A 22,048-nucleotide genomic window follows, 5' to 3' on the forward strand; every position below is an offset into this window, starting at 1 on the left:
TGTAAATGTCAAAAGCTATACATGCTAATTCTGAAAAACAAACTGAAAATGTCTCCATAGGAGTAACTACCACTTAGAGCTTGGAGTGTATGTAGGAAATAATCTTAAAAGACCATCTAGTTCAGCATCCACATTTTACAATGAGAACATTAAGGTGACCCTAAGGCCTGTGGCATTGAGTTAAGTGATTTGCTCAGGGTCAAACATTGAGATAGTGGCATGCTTGCTGTTCTAGCATCCTTCCCCAAGAAGGTTGGAGGAATAGTGGGGTACTCTGTAACAAGCAAATGTGTGAATGAAGTCTTAGATTAGTACATGGGTTCTGACAGTGCAGAGAAGTGAATATTAATACAATAAGGTCATAAAACTCTTGGGGGGGGGGCCCATTTCAGATGTTTGACCTTGGTCCATAGTCACAAAGCTTTATTGTGATTGTGAAGCAATAGGATTCATTATGAAAACACTGTCTCTTTAAATATATTTGAAACTGGAATGGGAAAAAATGTTCAAATAGATGGGTGGGGGGGGTGAGGGTGGGAAGTAAATTGAATTAAATAGTAATTGTACTCTAAATCCAGGGACAGACAAGTGACTTGGAAAGTCAGTTTTCCAGACCAGAGGGAGAGGTGGTGAGAAAGCCAGAGCCTGGGGCCAACGATGAGTTGGCCCCCAACCCAGTGGATTTTCCCACCATTGTATGCTCCATTCCCTCCTCCCTGGCCTAGGGAGGATCCCAGGGGCGCTCCAGGCTTAAGGCAGTGGTGTTATGCAGAGTCTTGTAACCTCACTGGTAAATGATGTCACAGGTTAGTTGCACAGGCCCAGATCGATGAACGACTCAGGCAGCGGATCAATCACATTTCCGGGGAGAATTCACCCTTTGTGACCCGCAGGAGGGCAGGTGGTTTATCAAAAGAGGCTCTGGCTTGAAGGATTTGATGCTGATCCCTTCCCCAGTCCCGTCTCCTCCGGGTGGTGGTGGTGGTGGTCGTGGTGGTGTGTGTGCTGGGTAGTAACAGCAGGCTAATAAACTACTTTTCATTAAAGAGATCTGGGGGATAAGAGTAAAAGGGGCACATAAAGGTGGGGACAAAAAGGCACAAATCCGCTCCAAGACGGAGAGCCAGGGTAGGGGCGCGTTGGCTTCACTTCCCCCCGCCTCGAAAGCCACCCTGAGTTTCTGTGCCCAGCGAAGTAGCCCAGGGCTGCTCCAGGCCGCGGGCTGCGCTCTCCGCGCGGTGGGGGCCCGCCTGCCCGCCCTGGCCGCTCCGGCCTTGCTGCAGCCCCCTCCCCGTCGCCCGAGCCCCTCCCCCCGGGCCCGGAGCCCCTCCCCGCACGCTTCCCCTCTCTCTTCTCCCCTCCCTTCCCTTCCTAGCCTGCCCGGCTCTGCCTCCGCCTCCCGCGCCCATAGTCTCCGCCAGCGCCGAGCCCCCCGGAGCCCGAGTGCGGCGAAGGGCTGCCGTCCGCCCCTCCCCAGCGCGCTGACAGCAGGCTCCGGGGTCCCCGCCCCGTCCCCTCGCCGGCGGGACACACCCCCGCCCCTCCTCTGCTCCGCCAGTTCCCGCCGGACCCACCGGGCGGCGGAGAGAGCGGGCGAGCGAGCCGAAGAGCGGCAGCCGCGGCGGCGCGGAAGGGAAGGGGCGCGCGGCAGGCCCACGGGGAGCCGCCCGGGGTGCACGGAGCCCGCGTGCCCACCGGGACCGTCCCCGCCCTGGGGCCATACCTGTGGGCGCCGGGATCCTGGGCAGCGGCGCGCCGGGCCGGAGTGGCGGGTGGCCCCGGGGACCCGGGAAGCGGGAGAAGGGGCCGGAGCTCGGCCGGGATGAGAAGGTGACGCCGCCGGGGGGCGCCACTCGCTTTGTGGGGAAAGATGCTAGCCTACTGCGTGCAAGATGCCACCGTCGTGGATGTGGAGAAGCGAAGGAACCCCTCCAAGCACTATGTGAGTACTAACCCCAACGACCCTGCAGGCGGCTGGCCAGGGACCCCGGCGAGGGCCCCCGTCCGGACCCTCGCCCCTCCCCGCTGTTAAGTCCCGGAGCTGAGTGTGCACAGGGCAGCCCTCGCCGTGGAGTTTCTTCGCAGGTCTGTGATCTCCAGGGAAGCCTTTTCTATCCTTCTTCCACTCACCGCTTCCCCCCTCCCCCCACCCCCGCCCCGTTTTCTTTTTTTGGCTTTGGAATTGGCAAGTGGCTGCCCTTGTCTGTTACAACGGTGAAGTCATCTGTCCGCCTGAGCGTTGATGGATGGTAGGGGGAGCGTTCGTCAAACCCTTGCTGAGACGCTCCGTTGGGAAAGAGCATCTTCCCGGCCCTCTCTGGGGGCTCGGGTCGCTCCCGCTCACACAGACCAGGACGATTTCTGAGGCTGGCCCTGGGGAAGGAAGCCTGGCGCTCTCCTCCCACGTTCGTAATGGTCTCTGCCTCCCTAGGCCTGGGTCTGGGGGCAAAGGGAAGCTGCCTCACCCCCTGCCCCACCTCCACCCTCAGCCCTGAGCTTTGATTTCCTTCTTAAAGTCATTGTGTCCGTCGGTGTGAGGAGAACTGTGGCTTTTCCTTTTATCCCTTCTCTGGACGTGACCCTTAACCGGGTTCATTTCCTCTTAAGTGATGCTCCATCTCCAGACACGAGGAGGCAAATGTTTGCTGTGCTTTCCGAGGAATGGCTGCCCCTCCCCCTTCCTTCCCCAAACTTAATGAGAGTGGGCTAAGGTTGATTGAGCTGAGCTCCCTGGTCTGGGTGACACGGCCCCCTTTCATCTCAGCCAGTCCTGTCTTCCCATCCTTCGCACCTTAGGAAGTAAACACGGTGTCCTTGACGCCGAGGATGCCTGTCTGAGCAGTCTCTGCTCCCATACTTGAGAAAGAAGAGACAGCAGGCATCCAAAGCAGAAGGACTGCATCTTATTTGCAAATTAGGCACTTAAAGGAGCATTTAGAATGCGCAAAGCATTAATTTTAACAATTAAAACAGGCTGTTGGTTGCTGCCCTAGACTGCACATTGACCTCAGAAATGCCTTTTATTTCCCTGTTGGAAGGTGACCGAGGTTTGTGCTAATGTCAGCCTCGGGCAACTCTTTCTGCCTTTATCACCAGCTCTGAACTTTGGGTTTCTTATAGGAACAAATGGGCCGGGGCTCAGGTTGGGGAGGAGGTAAACTGTGGAGGCTGGTTCCTGACCAGGTAGAGGTGGGTACCCACGGGGAACATTCCCTGACATGGTCTGAGAGTTGTTCCTTTTATATTATTAGACCCAGCAAGCATCTTCCCCTGCTTTTCAAGAAAGTTCTTTTTGGAGGACAGGGTCACCAGGTGATTACCTTGTTCTGGGGACAGATGTCCATTTGCATATCCCAGTGCTTATTGTCAAGTCAACCTTCCTCTCTTCTTTTCTCAAATGTTGCAGGCTCGATTTTAGGGGTTCTTTCCTCTAGTCGCCAGTTAAGTTTGGCATTGCTTTCTACAGATGGCACTTTCTGTTCTGAGACCTAGGCAGGTGCTTTTCCAGCTCTAGATTTTAGGTAAAACATCAAATCTTACCAATAAGACAAATGATGTCCAAGCTTACAGATATAGGATGTACTGGCAACAAGCCAGGGAGTGTTACTAACCAGACTGCGACCCACTGCAGACAGTGTTGAGAGGTGGCTAAGTGCTGGGGCTCTGTAACTTCGGGCAAGTTACTTAACTTCCGTGGGTCTCAGTTTCCTCATTTTTAAAGTAAAGGTAATAATATTACCTACTTCATAGGGTTGTCCGGAGAATTAAATGAGATCATCCATGCAAAACATGTAGCCCAGTTCCTGGCACATTACAAGCACTCATTAAATGGTAGCGTATTTTTGGTGAGATTCTGACTAAGAACACTTTTGAAAAGCAGCTATTAATGGTCTGGCAAAAAGGAAGAAAGATTTCAGGTTCAAAAACTGATAATAACTTGTTTTATGTGAAAAATGCAAAGGAAGTCTTGTCCAATTCTCTTGAAATAATCATTTCCTCCCTTTTTACAGACAGAGTGTTTCCCAGGACATCTCCGCTTCCCATGTAAGAATCAACATTATGTTATGGGCAGGGAGTGATGTCACTGAACAGATAGGGACATATAGCACCATAAACTAACGTTGTAGAAAACAGTTAAAGGAGAAAGTGTTATGCCTTGTAAAATTGTGAAGGTGGGAGGGATCCGAGGGTTAATCAGGCCCACCCCCTCATTTTACAGATGAGGAAACCGAGAACCAGATGGGATCAAGTCACTTGCAGCACAGCTAGTTGCAGCCCCTGGGACTAACTGGCATTTTGCCCATGGTGTGGGTTTTGTTCATTGAAGTACCCTAAGTCTAGTTGAGGTTGACCAGGAAGATAAATATCTGGTGGTAGTAAGAGGTTCCTACACATTTCGGGCATAAATGCATAGAGTCAAGAGAGGGTGCCCGACCATAGGAAGTGTCAGTCGTGCCAACAGGGCTAGGAGAAGCAACTGGGGATGCTTATGCTATGAAGTTTAGGATCTCCTTTTTTCTTCGCCCTGGCATGGTGGACACTAAACACCAGAAGGTAAAGTGTTTTGAGTAAGTCACTGGTGTGGGTAGTGACTGGACATGCTGTGCCCACATCGCATATGTTCTGGAAGCCCTCTGCACTGGAGAAGCATGCCTTCTTCCCGCCTCTCCTCCAATTTTGGCAAATTGTAGAGCAGAGAGGTTTTACGGGATGGGCACGTTAGCGGGAGCTAGCTAATGAGAGGCCTGGGGCCCAAGCAGGAGAGGCTCTGCTGACTCCAGAATGCTGGGAACACACTGCAAAGGTTCTCTCAGGACATCCAGCGAAGGGTGTGCTCTTCCCCATGACGAGGGGGAGCTGCTTGGACACCGAGGGTCTTGTGCTTTTGGTCTGTTTATGAAATACAGACATGTGGCCTCCATCGTTTGGATGGTGCTGTCAGTTTCTGGCTTCCTTCCTCTCTGCCAAGCCCCTACTCAGGGTGGGGTTAGGGGAGGGTGGCCAGGTGCCCTGGCATGGAGTTGGGCTCCTCTCTTAAATTTTATGAGCTGCCACTGGGGAGACCTTAGGTAAACTGACTTTGGCCCCAGGCCACTTGTATTTAAAATGACCCTGATGATGCTGGATACCTTTATTTGCAAGTTTTCCACTAAGATACGAGTCCAGGTCCACAGAATTCTTTGCACTCACATGTATGTGTAGGAGTGTGTCAAATCATATGGTTATGGAGAGAAGCTTGTTTATCTAAAACAAACACAAAATTATTTGTTCGGATTTGGGAGGCGTTGTGCTTTCACAGTCGTTTCCTTTTCTGATTGTTTAATTCAGACAAATACCAGTCATGAATGTGCTGATCCTTTCCAGGACTCATGAGGGAATGCAAGTAATAACCAGTGTGAGCATTTATCATCGGTGGTGCCAGACGCTTAACGTGCATGATTTTATGTGATGCCTACAGTTCATTGAGTATAGCCTAACATGGGGTTGGTTCTTTGATGCCTTTATACAGATGGCTTCACTGAGTCTAGGAGAAGTTAGAGATGTCTCGGGGTCTCCCAGTTCGTTAAGGCCGATCTGGGGAAACTCAGGTCGGTTTACTTCCAAAGGGGTAAATGGGGCTCTTCTCCTCAACTGGAGTCTGGTTGGAGAGACCAGCCTCAGGCCTGCATGGCAGAGAGAGAGCAATGTGGGTGGTATTTGAGGACTGCCTCACTGTGTGGGACGGTCACCTCATGCTACGCAGGTGAGTGTGCGACGGCTCACTGTGAGGCAGGGGACGCGGAGCAAATCCAGGATATCTGGTCCCCACTGATACTTGAGGTGGTGAATTAAGGATTGGCCTTGTGGAAATAATGCGTTCTCCCGTGTGTTTAGATCATTACACATTTTTGTTTTGGTCCTGGGAGCTACATTTTTAGGAATCGATCCCAGAACACTTCATTTCTGAGCCCTTCAGTTTTTTCTGTAAGCTCTTAGACTGTGAATCCAGCCCCATGGAAGGAAGGATGGGCAGCTGCCGCATGGAAAGCATCTTCTCAGGGCCCATTCCATTAGGGAATGAGTGGTGTTGGGCAGATCAGGGTTTGAATCCTGCCTCTGGCTCTTCCTAGCTGCGCAACCTGGGCCCGCCACTCTGGGCCTGTTTCCTCGCCTATAACCGTACAGGGCTTTTGGGAACTTGACCTGAGATCATTTTGGGTAAAGCTTCCCCAGAGTACCTGGGCACCTGGCCCCCATCACAAGCACTCAACATACACTGATTTCCATCTGGTGTTTCTGATCACCAAAACACGGAAGCACATTTGGGACCTGATAGGTGAAGCTGAGAGAAGAAAGGAAAGACTGAGGCAAAAAAAAAAGGAAAGCTCAGCTGTTCATATTCTGATGGGAAATCAGGCTACATGCCCCATGGAAAACACCCAGCACACAGCAGAAACAGATAAACAAGGAGCAGCTGTTCAGACCTGGAGGGCTTCCTGGAGCTTGATCTAGTGATGGCTTCCTGGTAAGTTGGGAAGGAGAAGGGAAGGAACGCAGGTTGGGGGAGAGGAGCAGAGAGAGGGGAGCTCCAGGAAAGGGCAAGGTCAAATAGGTTCCTAGACCCAAGGTCAGTGCCACACATGGGTTAGCATTCTTCTCTCTCTCTCTCTCTCTCTCTCTCTCTCTTTCTCTCTCACCCTCACACCACACACACACACACACACACACTCACTCACTCACTCAAACACTCACACACACAGTTTCTTCTTCTTCTCCGAGGGAAGTGATCTAGGGGTGATTCACAGGTCTGACAAGGCTCCCTACTTATGGAACATCCAACCACATCCTTCAGGGCCGTTGGAATGGGGAGCACAACCAGCCATTTATCATGGCCCTGTTTAGCACTGAGTGAGGGTTTGGGGGGGGCGGTGGGGGGGGCAAATTAGAATTGGAATCACCGTGTGTGGTGGCAGGGAAAGGGGAGGGGAAGGGAAGGGAAAAATAAACCTATTTGATGTCATAGGAGACTGGTTCCAGCTCCAGAAATATAAGTGCCAGCTGCTGCATTTTCCAAAGAGATATTCCGGGGCCAGTGTGAGTTAATGGTCAGTGGAGGCTCTGAATTAGAGGAGTGTTGTTAGGACTTCTGACTTTGGGTTTGCGCAGCAGTCCCCTGGAAATTGCCTTCTAATTTCCTCAGCCTGAGTCACTGACCAGACTTTTCCTCGGCCAGAAAAAATCTAACAGGCAATTCTGTTCTTGTTTGCCCTTAATGAAACAAAATAAAACAAATAATAGTATTATACATACAGTAGTTACTCCTCTTGAGTGCTGAGAATCCAGGAAAGGGATAATGGATTAGGACAGGGACCCCGGGAACAGGAAGGACAAGGGGTGTGTGTGGGGAATGAGGTGGAGAGTCTGACGTTGGAAATAGGTTCTGAACCAGGGCCAGAGGTTTCCTCTGCCATGACAATTGCCAAAAATAATGGAAGCATCCAGTAGGGTGATCAGCGTTTCAAGAAGCGGATTCCCAGAGCTATGTGTGATTTCTCGCAGCTGCTACCTGTAGTGCAGTCAGTCACAGGAAGGCAGGTGAATTGAGAGGTTAGGGGCCTGGACAGGAGGCCAGGAAGGAGGGAGTATGGGCCCCAGGAAAGCCCCTCTTGTGCCCCCAAGTCACCTCCAGGCAAGTCACCACATCAACAAGAGGTGCTGAGCAGGGTCCAGCGAGGAAGTCCAGATGCACAGTGAAGAGAGAAGGGGGAGAACTAACATATGCGTGCCCACTACATGCCAGGCATTGCAGACACCTGTTAGAGGGGGTCTTATTGGAGCTTCATCACAACTACATGAAGTGGGGAAGTGTTTTTACCCCTACTTTACAGATGTGGAAAATGAGTCCCATAGAGTTTATGTGAATCTCACTCAGAGTAATTCATTGGCAAGGCCGAGATCCTTACCCTGACACCCAGATCTGTGTTTGTCACCTTCCCCATTAGAGCTGGGTCAGTGCAAGAGAGGCATGGAAATGACCCAGGAGTCCAGGCAGCACCCCCTGAGAGGATGACACATGCGTCTGGAAGGCTGTGTTGTCGAAGAGCACCTGGCCTCTGGTATCCCTGGGCTGGAAGCCTATCTCCACCACTTGCTACTATGGGACCCAGTGCGAGTCACTTGTATCTCTGTGCCTCAGTTTCCTTATCTGTAAAAAACAAAATATGAGGGGAAAATAGGACCTTGCTCGTACGGTTATGATGAAGATGAAATGAGTTAATAAATGTGAAGAGCTTAGAACTGTACCTGGCACATATTAAGCACAACATAGGTATTTGAGATAATATTAATAATTATTAAGTTCAGAAGAGGCACCACTCTCTGTGAACTGGAGTTTCAGGGAAGACTGGCTGGAGAAGGCAGCCTTCATGATGGGCCTTGAGGAGTAAGTAGGATTTGGATGGCAAAGAGTAGCATTTAGAAGGGGAAAAAAAGAGGGAGGGCATTCCAAGAAAGGGAAAAGCATAGGTGCCAGAGGTTGGGGCTGGCTCGGTGGCTCAGGTGGTTAGAGCTCCATGCTCCTAACTCCGAAGGCTGCCGGTTCGACTCCCACATGGGCCAGTGGGCTCTCAACCACAAGGTTACTGGTTCAACTCTTCGAGTCCCACAAGGGATGGTGGGCAGCGCCCCCTGCAACTAAGATTGAACACGGCACCTTGAGCTGAGCTGCCTCCCAGATGGCTCAGTTGGTTGGAGCACATCCTCTCAACCATAAGGTTGCCAGTTCAATTCCTCAAGTCCTGCAAGGGATGGTGGGCAGCGCCCCCTGCAACTAAGATTGAACACGGCACCTTGAGCTGAGCTGCCGCTGAGCTCCCGGATGGCTCAGTTGGTTGGAGTGTGTCCTCTCAACTACAAGGTTGCTGGTTTGACTCCCACAAGGGATGGTGGGCTGTGCCCCCTGCAACTAGAAACGGCAACTGGACCCGGAGCTGAGCTGCGCCCTCTACAACTAAGATTGAAAGGACAACAACTTGACTTGGAAAAAAGTTCTGGAAGTACACACTGTTCCCCATTAAGGTCCTGTTCCCCTTCCCCAATAAAATCTTTTTTTAAAAAAAAAAGGTGCCAGAGGTGGAACACACAAGAAAAATATGGGCAAAATCCAGGTAGGGGAGAAGGATGAAGAGAAAGATCAGGGCTAGCTTCTGAGAGCCTCAAATGCCAGCTGAGCAAATTCAGAGTTTATTGTGTAGGCTCCTCTGAACCGTCGTTTTCTCCCAAGGATTGCAGGAGAAGGGGAGGTGATTGTCACAATGGGGTCCTTCTGGTAGGTTGCAGAGCTGGCTCTACGTTTGTTCTTACAGCTGTGGCTGGAACAGAGCTAGGTGAGGACTGGAACCCTATGTCTAGATCTGCACTGGGGACTCTAGTTGGCAGATCAGAGCCCAGCCCTTCCCTGTTTACAGTTCTTACTCTGAGGGGTCAGGCTGCCTCATAAAAGTTGATTGCACCCTTGAGGTCTTGGGGAAGGAGGGTGGAGGAGGAGGAGAAGGGCAAGCAGCAAAGAGTGACGTTTTGGCTGCTTTGGGCCTCACCAGTGGCGGGCCCTGGCTGGCAGGGCCCATACAGCCGCAGTAAGTCACAGTGAAGTACTTTCCGTCTGCATTTTCCAGCACAGCTGCTGAAGCACCCCAGTGGCAAGAGAGAGGAAACCCCTATCCTTGTAGGGTCTGGGGGCTGATACCTAACAGCTTTCTGGGGGCCGGGGATGTCTATGAAGTCTCCGTGTTATGCGAAGCAGTCCTGCTAATTTTGCCTTCCCCTTCAACATCTCTCTGAACTTGCTTTACTTTTAAATATAATACAGTGCCTCAATTACCTCTTCATGTATTGAATCCCAGCACTTGCCCAGATATTCCAGTAAGCCTGATTCTTCAGGGAAAACGTAGTTATAAAAATAACAGCTAACATTTCTGGATGCTTTCTCCATGCTAAGAGTTTTATAGAAACTCTTAAAATTGTCCCTGAAGGGTGTAGGTACGGCTGGCATCCACAGCTTACAGATCAAGACACTGAGACCCACAGAGCTTAAACAAATTGGCAAACACTACATAGCTAATAAGCTGCAGGTAGAGAGGGGTCTGCACTGACGCAGGCCTGTGGGCTCTGAAGCCTGCCCTGTCTGTACACAGACCTCATAACCCCATAATCACGGTATACCTGGGGTGACTGGGCCCCAGGGAGATTCCACCTGAGGTCTGGCTGGTTGGTTTCTCAACCCATGAGACCTTCCACATGTCACCTACCCCATCCAGATCTCCATTTGCCCATCTAGAAAATGGGCTCATTGCTTCTTTTCTGGCCTGCAGAGGGGAGGGTGGGTATGAAAGCTGGTTTGGAAACCTCCGAGCCCACAGAAAATAGCTCAATCTGTTTTCTTAATCATTTGGGGAAGGGGATGCTTTACAAAAGAGCTGTTCCTGACCCCCTGAGAAGCCTCACAGCCACAGTTGAGTCAGGATCACCTCAGACCCTCAGCGAAGGTGGCTTCTAGAAAACCACCCTGGGAATTAAACTTTGCTTCTTTCTAAGCCTATCATTTTTGTGAATGGGAAGAGACACAACTATTTCCAGTCCCTTCTCTCCCTGCTGTTACCTGAGGGGAGGAAGTGACATCCAGGCAGCTGAGTTAGCAAAGGGGAAACAGCTGTGCTTTCTGCCCTTCGCTGCTTTCTCTGGCCCTTTGCTGTCATTTCCCTTTGGCTGGTGAGGAAGCCACCCTCCCCAAGCCTGGGTGGAGTCCTGTGGTGGGGTGGGGGCAGAATCCCCATCCTCTGTGTGTCAATGCTGCATAACTTACGCAGTGGAGCATGTGGAGGCCCTCCAATCTGTCTCTGGGATCCCCGGAGCATGAACTTCAGACCTGGCGGAAATTGATCACTCTTATCACATGTGACTACAGCTCCAGGAAGTAAGGGGTGGGGGTGCTGCCCAATGCTGGTGGTATACCAGGTGGGGTGAGGGATGGTGTGGGTGGGGGCTGGTCGGTAGTTTTGCCCATCACTTCATGGTGCCTGGTATAAAGCCCTTGCCAGTTTCCCTTTTTCCAGGAATATCTTCACTTGGGAATAAAGGAGACCTGACCTTGTATTGTGTGGGTACCATCAGCATACAGCTACCATGCATTGAATTCCTATTTTGTGCAAGGCACTGCCAGGCCTTTTATTTATAATCTCTGGTCTCAACACAGCCCTGAAGGTATGACTTTTTAACCCTATTTTACGCATATGAAGACTGAGGTTCAGAACGTTTTGGGTGCATTGTTAGTCAAGCACAAAGCCAGGTATGTTTAGTCCCGCCCCTCCCCAGGCCCCCCACCTCCCAGCCTGTGCCTGTTTCACACTTGCTGTGCCTTACACTCTTGGTCCTTCTCCAGGCCTGCCCTGGGGTATCAGGGGCTTCTGCTGGCCCACATGTTGTCCTCCTGAGGAATAGTGTTCTTTGTAGAGAAAGTCTGCCTTGCTGCTTTCGCCCACCTAAGGGTACTGAGCATGAAGGGATTGTCCCTGTCGTTTGAAGTGGCTGCTTTGTAAACTCTTTCATGGTAGGCCCCATTCCGACCCAGCTTTATTCCGTTTCCTGATGGCCCAGACCCAAAGGGCTATTTTAAGGGACTTGCCTGTGTGGGAGAATTTCTTTGTAACAACAGAGAGGGAGGCCTGCCTGGCCTGGCATGATGCTGGCAGTGGGGCTCTGAGAGACTGAAACTCTTCCCTGAATTCTGCGCCCTGGGCTGGGATTGACTCATTGAGCACTCAGTACAGTGCCTGGCACTGGGAAGGGACACAATCACTTGTCAGTGAGGACAGGGGTTCCAGAGGTGGCTGCCCAGGGTTTTCTGCAGGCCTAAGCCCTGGTGGATGGGCAAACTGATCCTTCACTTGCAGAGCTAAGGTCTAAACTAGAACAAAGTCTGAACTTTGGTTTCAAGCCGGGATTAATTATTTACTTTAGTCATCACTCGTTGGCAACTGGAGAAAAGCAGCTTCATTTCCCCATGCTTGCTGGAGATAGCAGCAACCAGGCAAAGGAAGTAGGGGAGTTGAGTCAGAGAATGTGTGAGTGGAGTCCCTTGTACATGCAAGCACTGGATTAGGACTTCTGTCTCCTTTAATCCCCACAGCAACCCTCCTTGGTAGACAAGGAAACCAAAGCTCAGAGATGTGCAGCCTCTTGCCCTCTATCACATGGCAGTAAACGGCAAGAGCCAGAGTTTGAACCCAGGTCTCTGCAGCAACAAAGCCTCTGATGGTTCCACTGTGCCCCCTGAAGATTTAATAGGGTGCCCAATCCCCCCCCCCCCAAAGATTGAGGAGCTAGTTGGGAGTTCTCTTTCTTCCCTGCCCCCACCTGGAAGCATCCACACGTGTCAAAACTAGCTGTACTTTTCTCTGTCCTCTCTGTACTCCATCCAACTCTGGTCTCTGTGGCTGTATTTCTCCCTCTACTGAGGGTACCCATGGGGATCTCGACCCTGGTTTGTGGCTCTGCTGGGGTAAGAATGCTGAGAGGACTGTCCTCGGCTTAAAAAAGGGAGTGGACCCAGAGGGAGTGTGCACAGTGGGCCTTCCCTTGGAAGGCTGAGGACCTGTGCCTTTGTAGATAGCTTTATCTTTGAGCTTCCCCACGAGGCTGGGGGGCTAGGGAGTGCATCATGTGGGTTTTCAGATAAAACTTCAAGGGTCTGGATTAAACCCCAGGTCATCTGCCCACTCTGACCTTCCCTCCAAGCCCCTCCATTAACATGTGATGTGGTTGGAGCTGGTGGTAGGGAGAAGATAACAAACCTCTCGCTGCTGAGAATGGACCCCTGGCGAGGCCTGGCCTCTATTTTGGGATTCAAATTTTTATTCCCCTTGAACTCTTGTCCAGAGCCACTTTTGAAGGTCTGGTCCTTCAGAAGCGTCAGCTGCTGGGGTCTTTACATCCTGTCCTAGCTAGCAACACACATGGTTGGGAACAGGGAGGAGTTTAAGGGACACTTTCAGCCTGCTGCTCACTCAGGCTAAACTAGGCTCTGGCAACTTAAGTAAGCCCCAGAGAGTGCCTCAGGTGCCAGAAGTTGGAAGTTGAGGGCAAGAGGATGAGGGCAGGGCACTGATGGCCTCTGCTGCATGCGCTCAGACTCTGAAGCTTCTTGCTAGCTTCCTTCACTTGGTCAAATTTCTTTACCTCCATGGGCCGCGGTTTTCTAATCTGTAAAATGGGAATGATTATATTATTACCTAGCCCATATGACTGTTACCCTTCATAGTGCTTGGCACGTGAGAGCTGCTGTAAATGGCAGCTGTCGTTACCCTTATTATCATGGCCATACTTCACCATTTTGCTGTTTCTGCCACCTCCCGAAAGCTTCCAGATTTCTCATCTTACAATATTTCCTGTTGTGAAATTTTATGTTTATTATTTTTACCTCTCATGTAACACCAAGAATGGCCTTGGGTTGGTCAGCTTTTGGCAAGCCTACGTCCAGTGTGCCTGATTGATGGAAAAGCCCCTTGAGTGATGGACCTTAGTTTGATACTTATTCATATTCATTCATTCATTCATTCATTCATTCATTCAATCAATCAACATTTGAATATTTACTATGTGCCAAGCACTGGGAACATAGCAGGACAGATAAAAATCTCTGCCCTTTTGGAGTTTGCATTCTGGTAGGGGAAGGGAAACAATAAACAAAATAAGTAAAATATATAGTATGTCAGATGGGGATAAATGCTATAAAGAAAACTATAGGGTGAAGGAGACAGGGAATGGGGGGGGGGGGGGAGTGTGGCAAGAGACAGCCCCACTATACAGTGACTTGTGAGTAAGATCTGAGGGAGCGAGGCATTTGGATTTTTGGAGCAGAAGTGGTTATGGGAGAGGGAACCAGCAAGTGCTAAGGACCTGAGGTTGGACTATGTCTGGACTTTTCAGGGAAAAGCAAGGAGGCTGGGATGGCCGAGTGGAGTGAGCAACGGGACAGCAGTGGGCGGCGAGGTCAGACAGGTGGAGGGGCCCAGTTGGGCCTTGTATCCCTCCCGGCACTGAGCGGGGTGCTCGGCTCAGCAGCAAGGCCTCCTCTTGACTTGCTGAAGATGGGAACTGGCAAAACACTGCCATAGAGGTGGTTCTGGGGACTGTGCTTGAAGTTTGACCCTGACCCCCTAAGAGGTACTCTCTGGGGAAATGCAGCCTCTGCCAGCAGTATCATGGGTAGGGACTCCAGGACCCCAAAGGCAGTGCACATATTAAGGAATGTCACTAACTGAACATTAGTTTTGTACGTGCTGTGTGCAAGGCACCTTATTGAAAGCAGTTCCTCTAGGTGGGAGCCAGAGGGGGGTGAGCTCCCGCTGAGGCAGCAGCCACCACATCTTTTCATCTTTAACACCCTACTACTCCCTGATGCCCTGATGCTAGAAGGTCTGGATCACGATCGTTCCTTGAGCAATGGGATAAATCCACAGACGAAGGCTTCATTCTGTTAAACCCTCTTTCCCCATCACACTCCTATCTTTTTAAAGAACCACAGCTTATAACTTACACTTGTGGAAACTGGCTGTTTGAAATTAAAAATATATATTCTTATCGATAGAATATTGTCAATGGTGTTAAGATTCTCAGGCCAGACCACCAACACCTTTCTCATCCATGGAGTAGATGGAATTATAGCATCAAGAACCAGATGTCTCTAGTTCATCTACATTATGGGCTGGCCTGGGAAACTAAACTCTACCTGTGACATCCAGGAAAACTGTCTTCCAGTGTTCCCAGTGAGAAGGAACCTTCCAGGCTAAATGATTGGCATGATGATGATGATGATGATGATAATAACAGCACCAATTGTGTGCCAGTGACTCTTTTAAGCGCTTCATTCATCTACTCCTTAAAAGCACTGTTATGGTCTTTACTGATGAGAAATGGAGACACAGAGAAGTTAATTTACTAAAAGCCATAAGCTAGGAGGAGGGGTTCAGAGCTAGGCAGTGGGGCTCCCTAATCTTCAGGAAACCTCTTCCTTCCTGGCCTTCCAGGGAATCCTGCCAGCCAGCCTTTCTGCAGCCCAGGTTGGCTGTCTCTAGACCTTATATGCAGGACCCTTGTCATTAGGTGTCCACCACAGGAGTAGAGTTAACAAATGTCAGAGTCAGGGAACCAGCGCCACGGGTGGCAGGCAGGAGCAGCCCCCCTTTGTTCCTGAGGAAGGAAAAACCATTTGTTCCTGGAACCTGACACCGCAGGGGGTGGTTTGCAGTGTTGGTTGTCTTCCTGGGCCATTTACAAGTCCAGCACATGGTGCTGGGGAGGGGGCGGAACAAGGGGTGTGAGGACACATTGTTTGTTGGTAGAAGCCAGATTAGAGTGTCTGGCAAGATATTCCTGACACCTAGACCATTCAACTCTCAGCAAAGCCCAGCAGGTGGCCGGGGCTGTTGCCTTAGCTGGGAGGGGGGCACACTCCCCACCCTGCTCTTTAGTTTATTGTTGGAGTGAGCTGTGTCCTAACCAGTGCTTTCCCTCTTCCCAGGCCCCAAAATAAATAGCAGCTGTTGGCTACATCCTCTCTGTCTACTGCCATTCTGTCAACAGCCGCTGGCACTCGCTTGGCCCTGCACCGTTTGGGTTTACTGGGATAGGGCATTGGGTACCCTTTGACTTTACCCTACGGAGTCTGCCTTGCTGGCTAGCTGGCGTGCCCTGGCATGCCCTCTCTCAGGCAGTGCTGGCCTGTTGTCCACCCACTGTCTCCTCCTGCTTTGCAATGTGACAGGTTCTCATGATGGTCACAGAGCCGGGCTCCAGAATCCAACGTCAGTTTGGCTCCTGAATCTGCGGCTAATCTGGTGACTTTGGGCAGGCAGCTTAACTGTGAGCCTCAGTTTCCTTCTTGGTAAAATCAGGTAATGGTATTGATAGCACAGCGTGTTATAAGGATTAAGACCAGTGCTGTAGTGGAGCTAGAGTGGAGCCATTGAAACCAGGCTGCCCGACTTGAATCCTAGCTTTGCCACTCAGGAGCTTCGTGAGGTGCCGGAGCTCTGCACACCTCAGGTTTCTCATCTGGACAGCGTGGATAATTAAAGCCTCGCCCAGGCCAGTGGTGAGGGTTAAGTGGGTTAATACATGTACAGCCCTCAGGACAGTGCCAGGCACAGAGTGAGAGCTCAATGAATGAAAACGTGTGTTCCCCTTGGCAGATAAGGCAGAACATTCCCTAAAGAATCATTCACGGGTACATATCTGAGAGATGATAGAATTAGTCTTCCCCTAACGTGACTTTTGTGTCTGTGTGGCTGAGCTAATTTGCTTGGCTTTGTTTCTAGCCTGCAATCAGAACTTCCACTTAAGGGGCTGAGGGGTGGGGGGTGGGGGGGTGGTAGAACTGGTTATAAAGCAGGATGGAGGCACGAAAAAGGAGAGCTGGATTTCTATTCTCCTTGGCGGTGGCTCTGCTGATGTAATGTAAGAAATGGAAAGAAGACTGTTTGCAGCCAGGACTGCCTTCGGCTGGTGGGCAGACCCCCCCCGCCACGGGGTCCACCAGTTATCTCTGCTGATGTGTGAGCCCCAAGATGTTCTTCCGTGTGATCTCCACAGCCTCCCCATGGGCCAGCTTGCTTTGGCCTCTCCCTGGCTCCATACTCTGGGAAACTTGAGTTCTAATCTTTGCTTTTCCTTGCATTTACCCTCCCTTTTGGAAAGATTGCACTGGGAACCTCCATTAAAGTCATTTTCAAAAAAAAAAAAAAAGGCAGTTAACTCGAATTATGTGGGGCCACAGTGCCAGATGCCACTGTTGGCACCTCCTTCTTCTCCCCCCTCCGCACCCAGTAAAGAGCCCCTCACTCAGGATAGAGCGTTTGCACTGTCTCCCCAGGAGCATGGCCCTTTAAGCCTTTAAGAGAGGTGGCTGGGCAGGCTCTCTCTCCTCTGTGGTGCCCTTTGCCAATTCTTGTCCAAGGAAATAGCAGTTCTATTCCCAACATTTGGGGATGTGGCTTTCTGATAGTGAAGTGATTGGAGCCTGCACTTTACAGAGGAATGCAGCAAAGTGGTTTAGAGCAGGGGCCCTGGAACCAGGTTGCCTAAATTCAAATGTAAGCTCTATATTTATTTCTGTGTTACCTTGGGCAATCACTTAATCTCTCTTCAGTTTCCTCTTCTGTAAAATGGGGATAATAACTGTACCGTCCTCATAGAATTGTTGGGAGGATTATGTGAGATAAGATAACGATGATAAAAGCAAAGCACTTAGAACAGGGTCTGGGGCAGAGGTGGTGCTCCCTGGGTGTTACTGTTGTTGTCTGAGCCAGGGGACTGGTGGACGGCTTCCCCTCAGTCCAGAGCCCCTGGGGCCTGAGGGATGTGTATTTAGAACCCTTGACAGACCTTCTCACCACATGGTATTTGTGACAGAGGCATCTCAGATGGAGCTTGTGTCAGGTTCTAGAAGAAGGGGCTATAAAGATTTAGACCAGCAGGTGATCGAATGCCGACTCCACCATTTCCTAGCCGAGTATCTGTCAGTGAGTAGCCTAACCCTCTCTGCTCAGTTTCCTCAGCGACCTGTGCCCATGCCCTTCCATGTAGGGTCACTGTGAGAACTCCAGACAGCATAAAGCATCCAGCAGTCACTCTCATTCATGGTGGCCATTTAAACAGCCGCAAGGCTTGGCAAGGGGACCAGGAGAATGGTCGGTGGGCTCCAGCCCGACTTTTCTGGCTGGGAGCCTTGAATTACACTCTTTTCCACATCTCCACCGCGGTAAGCAGTCTCTGGGTGTTTATTGCAGGAGGGCTGCCCTTCCAGAGGGTGACCTGCTGGTACAGGAAGTGTCCCAGGTTGCTGAACACCTCACAAATGTTATTTCTGCCCCTGAGGGGGACCCTCCAGGAAGTGATGCAGGTCTCCTGCCTGTTTCACAAATGAGGAAAGGCTTGGAGAAGCATGTGACTTCTCTAAGTGTGGAGGGCATTGTGGATGCCCTGCCCCATATCCCCTGGGCTTATTTGAATGCACCTGCAGCGGCTTCCAGCAGTTTCCGCACGCTGACAGCACCCCCCGCCCCCCGCCACTCCCTCCCGATCCCTCTCTCCACCTCACCAATCTGTGTGAGGGTTTTCCTGAGTCCCAGGACACCATGGAAGCTGGCTCTGCCTAGTAGGTGTACCTGAGGAAGGCCAGGGGAAGGGCTGGGGGTGAGTTGTCATCCCAGGGGAATGCCTTCAAAAAATGGGGAATGGGAGTTGATGTCCCAGCTCCCTGCTCTCCAGTGGGAGGATTCTGGAGTGAGTTGTAGCCAGCACGTCAGAGGGTCAATCCCCAGCAGGGCTGAGCCACAGATGTCCACAGCACTTACCTGCCCGTTACCATACCCTTTGCCAGCCTTTGACCTTTCCTGGTCTGACTTTCCACACTTCCTCACGTGGACTGCCGGACTCATCTCCCTAACAAACAGCCGTGCTGCACCCAAGGCCTCATCTCAGGGTCTGCTTGGGACGAAGCCAAACCATGATAACAAACTTCTGCCAGGAATGGTGGAGCTGGGACTTAAAACCTCTGTTTGTGACTCACTTCCCCAGGCCATGCCGTCTTTCTGGAGGTTTCTGGGGCTCTCGTTATAGAAGAGTCAGAAAAGAGCCTTGTTTGATGCAGGTCTTTCTAGGTAAGAAGAGGGTAGTTTTGGAGTGAGTCAGAGTGGACAGAGCTAAAGAATACTCGATCAATACAACAGCTTGTAGGGGTTCATTAGAGGAGTCAGTCAAAGCAAACATGACCAAGAGAAGCTGGGCCTAGGAAACCTGGGACTCTGACCTTATATAGACTTTGCCCCAGGAAAGAAATAAACAAACGGGGGACTTAGAGATAAACAGAAATCTAGTGTCTTTATCTGTCACCAGTCAGGCTGTGAGGAGCAATGTAAATGTCTGAGGAAATGGAGGCTGGGGGCTGCTGGCATCTGTGCCCAGGTGCAAGGAGACATGTATGAGCAAGACACCCTGTTGTCTATCATAAAATTTGTGTCTGTATCTGGCGAGTTGTATCTGCTGTAATCAGGCTAGTTGGCAGCGAGTTAGACGTTATGAACATTAAAACTTCCTGTGACAGTGGAAATTGTGTTTGAAATTGTGGCGAGACCAGGTGTCCTAAAAGATGGTGAAAACATCTTTAAGAAAAGAACGGGAGAAAATGAGGACTGTGTGGGCATGTGCAAAGGCGTGTATGTCTGTGTGGTGTGTTTGGAGCTGGGGTGTGTGTGTGTTCGTGCGTGTTGGGTGTGGTGTTTATCTGTGTGTGTTTGGGGTGTGTATTTACATGGTGTGTTTGGTATGTGTGGGGATATAAGTGTGTGTGTGTAGCACAAGCTGTTGGATCATTATCTATCAGGCATATTCCTGGGGCCATATTTTATCACTGAGAGGTCCTTATGGTCAGGCTAGGGGGTCCAAGAATACTTAGATTTTAGTGTAAAATGCTCTCGTAGATTCTCACGTGTACTTACAATAACTACTTTAGAATTTTTCTCCAGTACCTCTTCTTTGCCAGACCCCACGTAACTGTCACAACAGAGCGTGTTTCTCCCATTTTATAGATTAGGAAACTGGGACTCAGAAAGTTTAAGTCACTCAAGGTAACACAACTAGGAAGCGGCAGAACTGGGATGTGACCAGCCTCTTCCTTCCTGTCCTGCTTCTTCAACCTGTGTAGGGTGAGTTGGTAGGTGGGGTTCTACTGTGGCTTGGCACATGCAGAAAGGGCACTTGCTCTAGAAACATTACTTCTAGCGTCAGTGGAGACCGCGAGGAAGAAATGCGGGAGTAGGAAGGCTGTGAGGCTGGGCTGCGTGAACTAGGCTGGTGTAGATGAGCCAGGAGGACCTGATTCCAGGAAAAAGTTGTTATGACCCAGAGTGGGCTGAAGATGGAGGAGGGACTGCAAGAAAGCAAGGGAAGAATTGAGGAGGGGCTGGGAGGAAGCTAGAGAAGTCCTTGAGTTCGTACCCCTGCGCCTCAAGGAGAGGAGACTGTAAAAATTTGGGTAGAGAACCTTATGCCTAGTTGTAACCCCCTAAGAGCAAAAGTCAATCTCCCTCCGGTTTGTCACTGTGTAAAGACTACTTGTCCAGGTGTGTGGGGATGGGGCAATGCAGATCTATCAGTGTTATCTGTGAAGTGATTTAATCTCTAATGAGGGGATGAGCAGAGAAACGGGCCTCTCCAGTCTGGATTCCTGGAAGGAATAGAGAATGGACATTTCGTCAGTGTGAGTTCTTGGCAGACAGAGGCAGTGGGGCCATGGGATTGCCTGGGTGCTCCCGCCCATGAGAGCTCACGTCAGCGAGTGGGAAATCCCACGGAAGCTGCAGTCCCAGACATGACTCCTCATGGGGCATTTGGGAGTTACTCATGGGGCTCAGATACCCTTTAGTTCCCAGCGCTGGGAGAGGGCTCTCTGGTACCCAGCCAGCTTGGTAACTCCAAATAACTCCTTCAGAACAGCTCCTGCCATTGCCCCCAGAACCTTAAAGGGTCACTTTGGTCCCACCCACGTACCCCTAGCATCAGCCAAGGTGAACCCTGGAAAGTAGGCAGACTCATGCAAGGCATGAGCAGCAGGAATTCTCAAAAGCCATCCTCTACTAAGTTCCCAGCCTTAATATTGTTAATGCCAGGTGTTAGCCTGATGCAGTATTAACCTTGTGGGTTTGTTTGGCTCTCTGCTGACTTGGATTAGGATGTGGTGTAACAGGTACAGGCATGTCCGAGTCCCCCACAGCCATGTGATGTTTGGGCAAATCATTTAATCTCCCTGAGTCTCAATTTCCTCATCTGTAAAATGGGGATTATAAAAGTGACTCAAATTCATAGAGTTGGTGGCTGGCATAGAGGCAATATGAACGTTAAAAACACAGGAAACAGTGGGAACTTGGTATCCCCTCTAAGATCCTCGAGTGATGGCAGCAGTCGCCCACACTGATGCAAATTACTGTAAAAATTTTAGTTGGGTAAAGAACCATGTATCTAGTTGTAATCCCCCAAGAGCACCTGTCCAGGTGTGAAGGGATGGGGTAATGCAGATCTGTCAGTGTTATCTGTTAAGTGATTTAATCTCTAATAAGGGGATGAGCAGAGTAACTGGCCTTTCAGTCTGGGTTTCTGGAAGGAATAGAGAGTGTACATTCCCACCTCCCTTTTGGGGAACAGCTTTATTGAGATATAATTCTCGTACCATACACTTGACCCACTCAAAGTGTATAATTCAATGGTTTTTAGTATATTCACAGAATTGTGCAATTGCTACCACAAGTTTAGAACATTTTCATTACCCCAAAAAGAAAGTACCCTTTAGGCTTCACCTTCACACAACACACCCCTGCAATTGGTCCCTAGTTTTTTGGAAACCACTAATCTACTTTCTATCCCTATGGATTTGCCTATTCTGAGTATTTCATCTACATGGAATCACATACTATGTGGTCTTTTGTGACAGGCTTCTTTCCCTAGCATAATGTTTTCAAGGTTCTCCCACTGTCAGCCCTTTTGATGGCTTGTAAGGCAAGCTTGATTCATTCCCTGTGCTGGCTGAGGAGACTTGGGCACAAACCTTCACTGTGGCTCTGACAGGCCTAGCCCGAGGTCCACGGTGCAGGTTCCACTGGAACACTTCCTCCCCTTACTCTGTGTAATACGTGGATTTTCACCTCTGCCCACCACCTTGAAGCTGATCTTTTAGGAAAATGCTGTACTTGTCTGCAGTTTATTCCCATTACTTCCTCTGGCCTGGTCAGCGACGTGGGGGAAGGGTGAAAACTGCACAAAACATGTAGTGATCTGTCCCCCCCAGGGACTCTCTTTCCGGGAGGGGGTAGGGAGAGAAACAAAAAAACCATCTTTATTTGTTTTTAATGTTGACTAATTCCCCAGCCCCCTTACCAAGTTCTGGTGAAAGTTGCTGGGTTCCTGGTCAGGCTCTCTTCCCTTGAGACACAGGGTCATGGGACTTCTCTCCTGGGGGCAG

The 22,048-nt window shown here is 50.4% G+C and overlaps 1 protein-coding gene across 6 annotated transcripts in view; it reads left to right on the forward strand.

Annotated features, from left to right (window-relative positions):
* Window positions 1-1,397: 1,397 nt before the first annotated feature.
* SH3PXD2A (SH3 and PX domains 2A) overlaps window positions 1,398-22,048 on the forward strand; it is a 229,617-nt gene continuing 208,966 nt past the window's right edge. For 5 of the 6 annotated variants that reach the window (XR_012498440.2, XR_016018888.1, XM_074339099.2 and 2 more), the window contains exon 1: window positions 1,398-1,942. Coding sequence is in view for 4 of the 6 variants with exons in the window: in XM_074339099.2 (XP_074195200.2) it covers window positions 1,871-1,942 (72 nt within the window). In the remaining 2 variants the exon portion in view is untranslated. The remainder of the gene's footprint in view (window positions 1,943-22,048) is intronic. The other variant, XM_074339100.2, reaches the window with a different exon arrangement.

Source organism: Rhinolophus sinicus, chromosome 15 (assembly GCF_057876585.1).
Source record: "Rhinolophus sinicus isolate RSI-liver-muscle chromosome 15, RSI-T2T, whole genome shotgun sequence".
Classification (NCBI taxonomy): domain Eukaryota; kingdom Metazoa; phylum Chordata; class Mammalia; order Chiroptera; family Rhinolophidae; genus Rhinolophus; species Rhinolophus sinicus.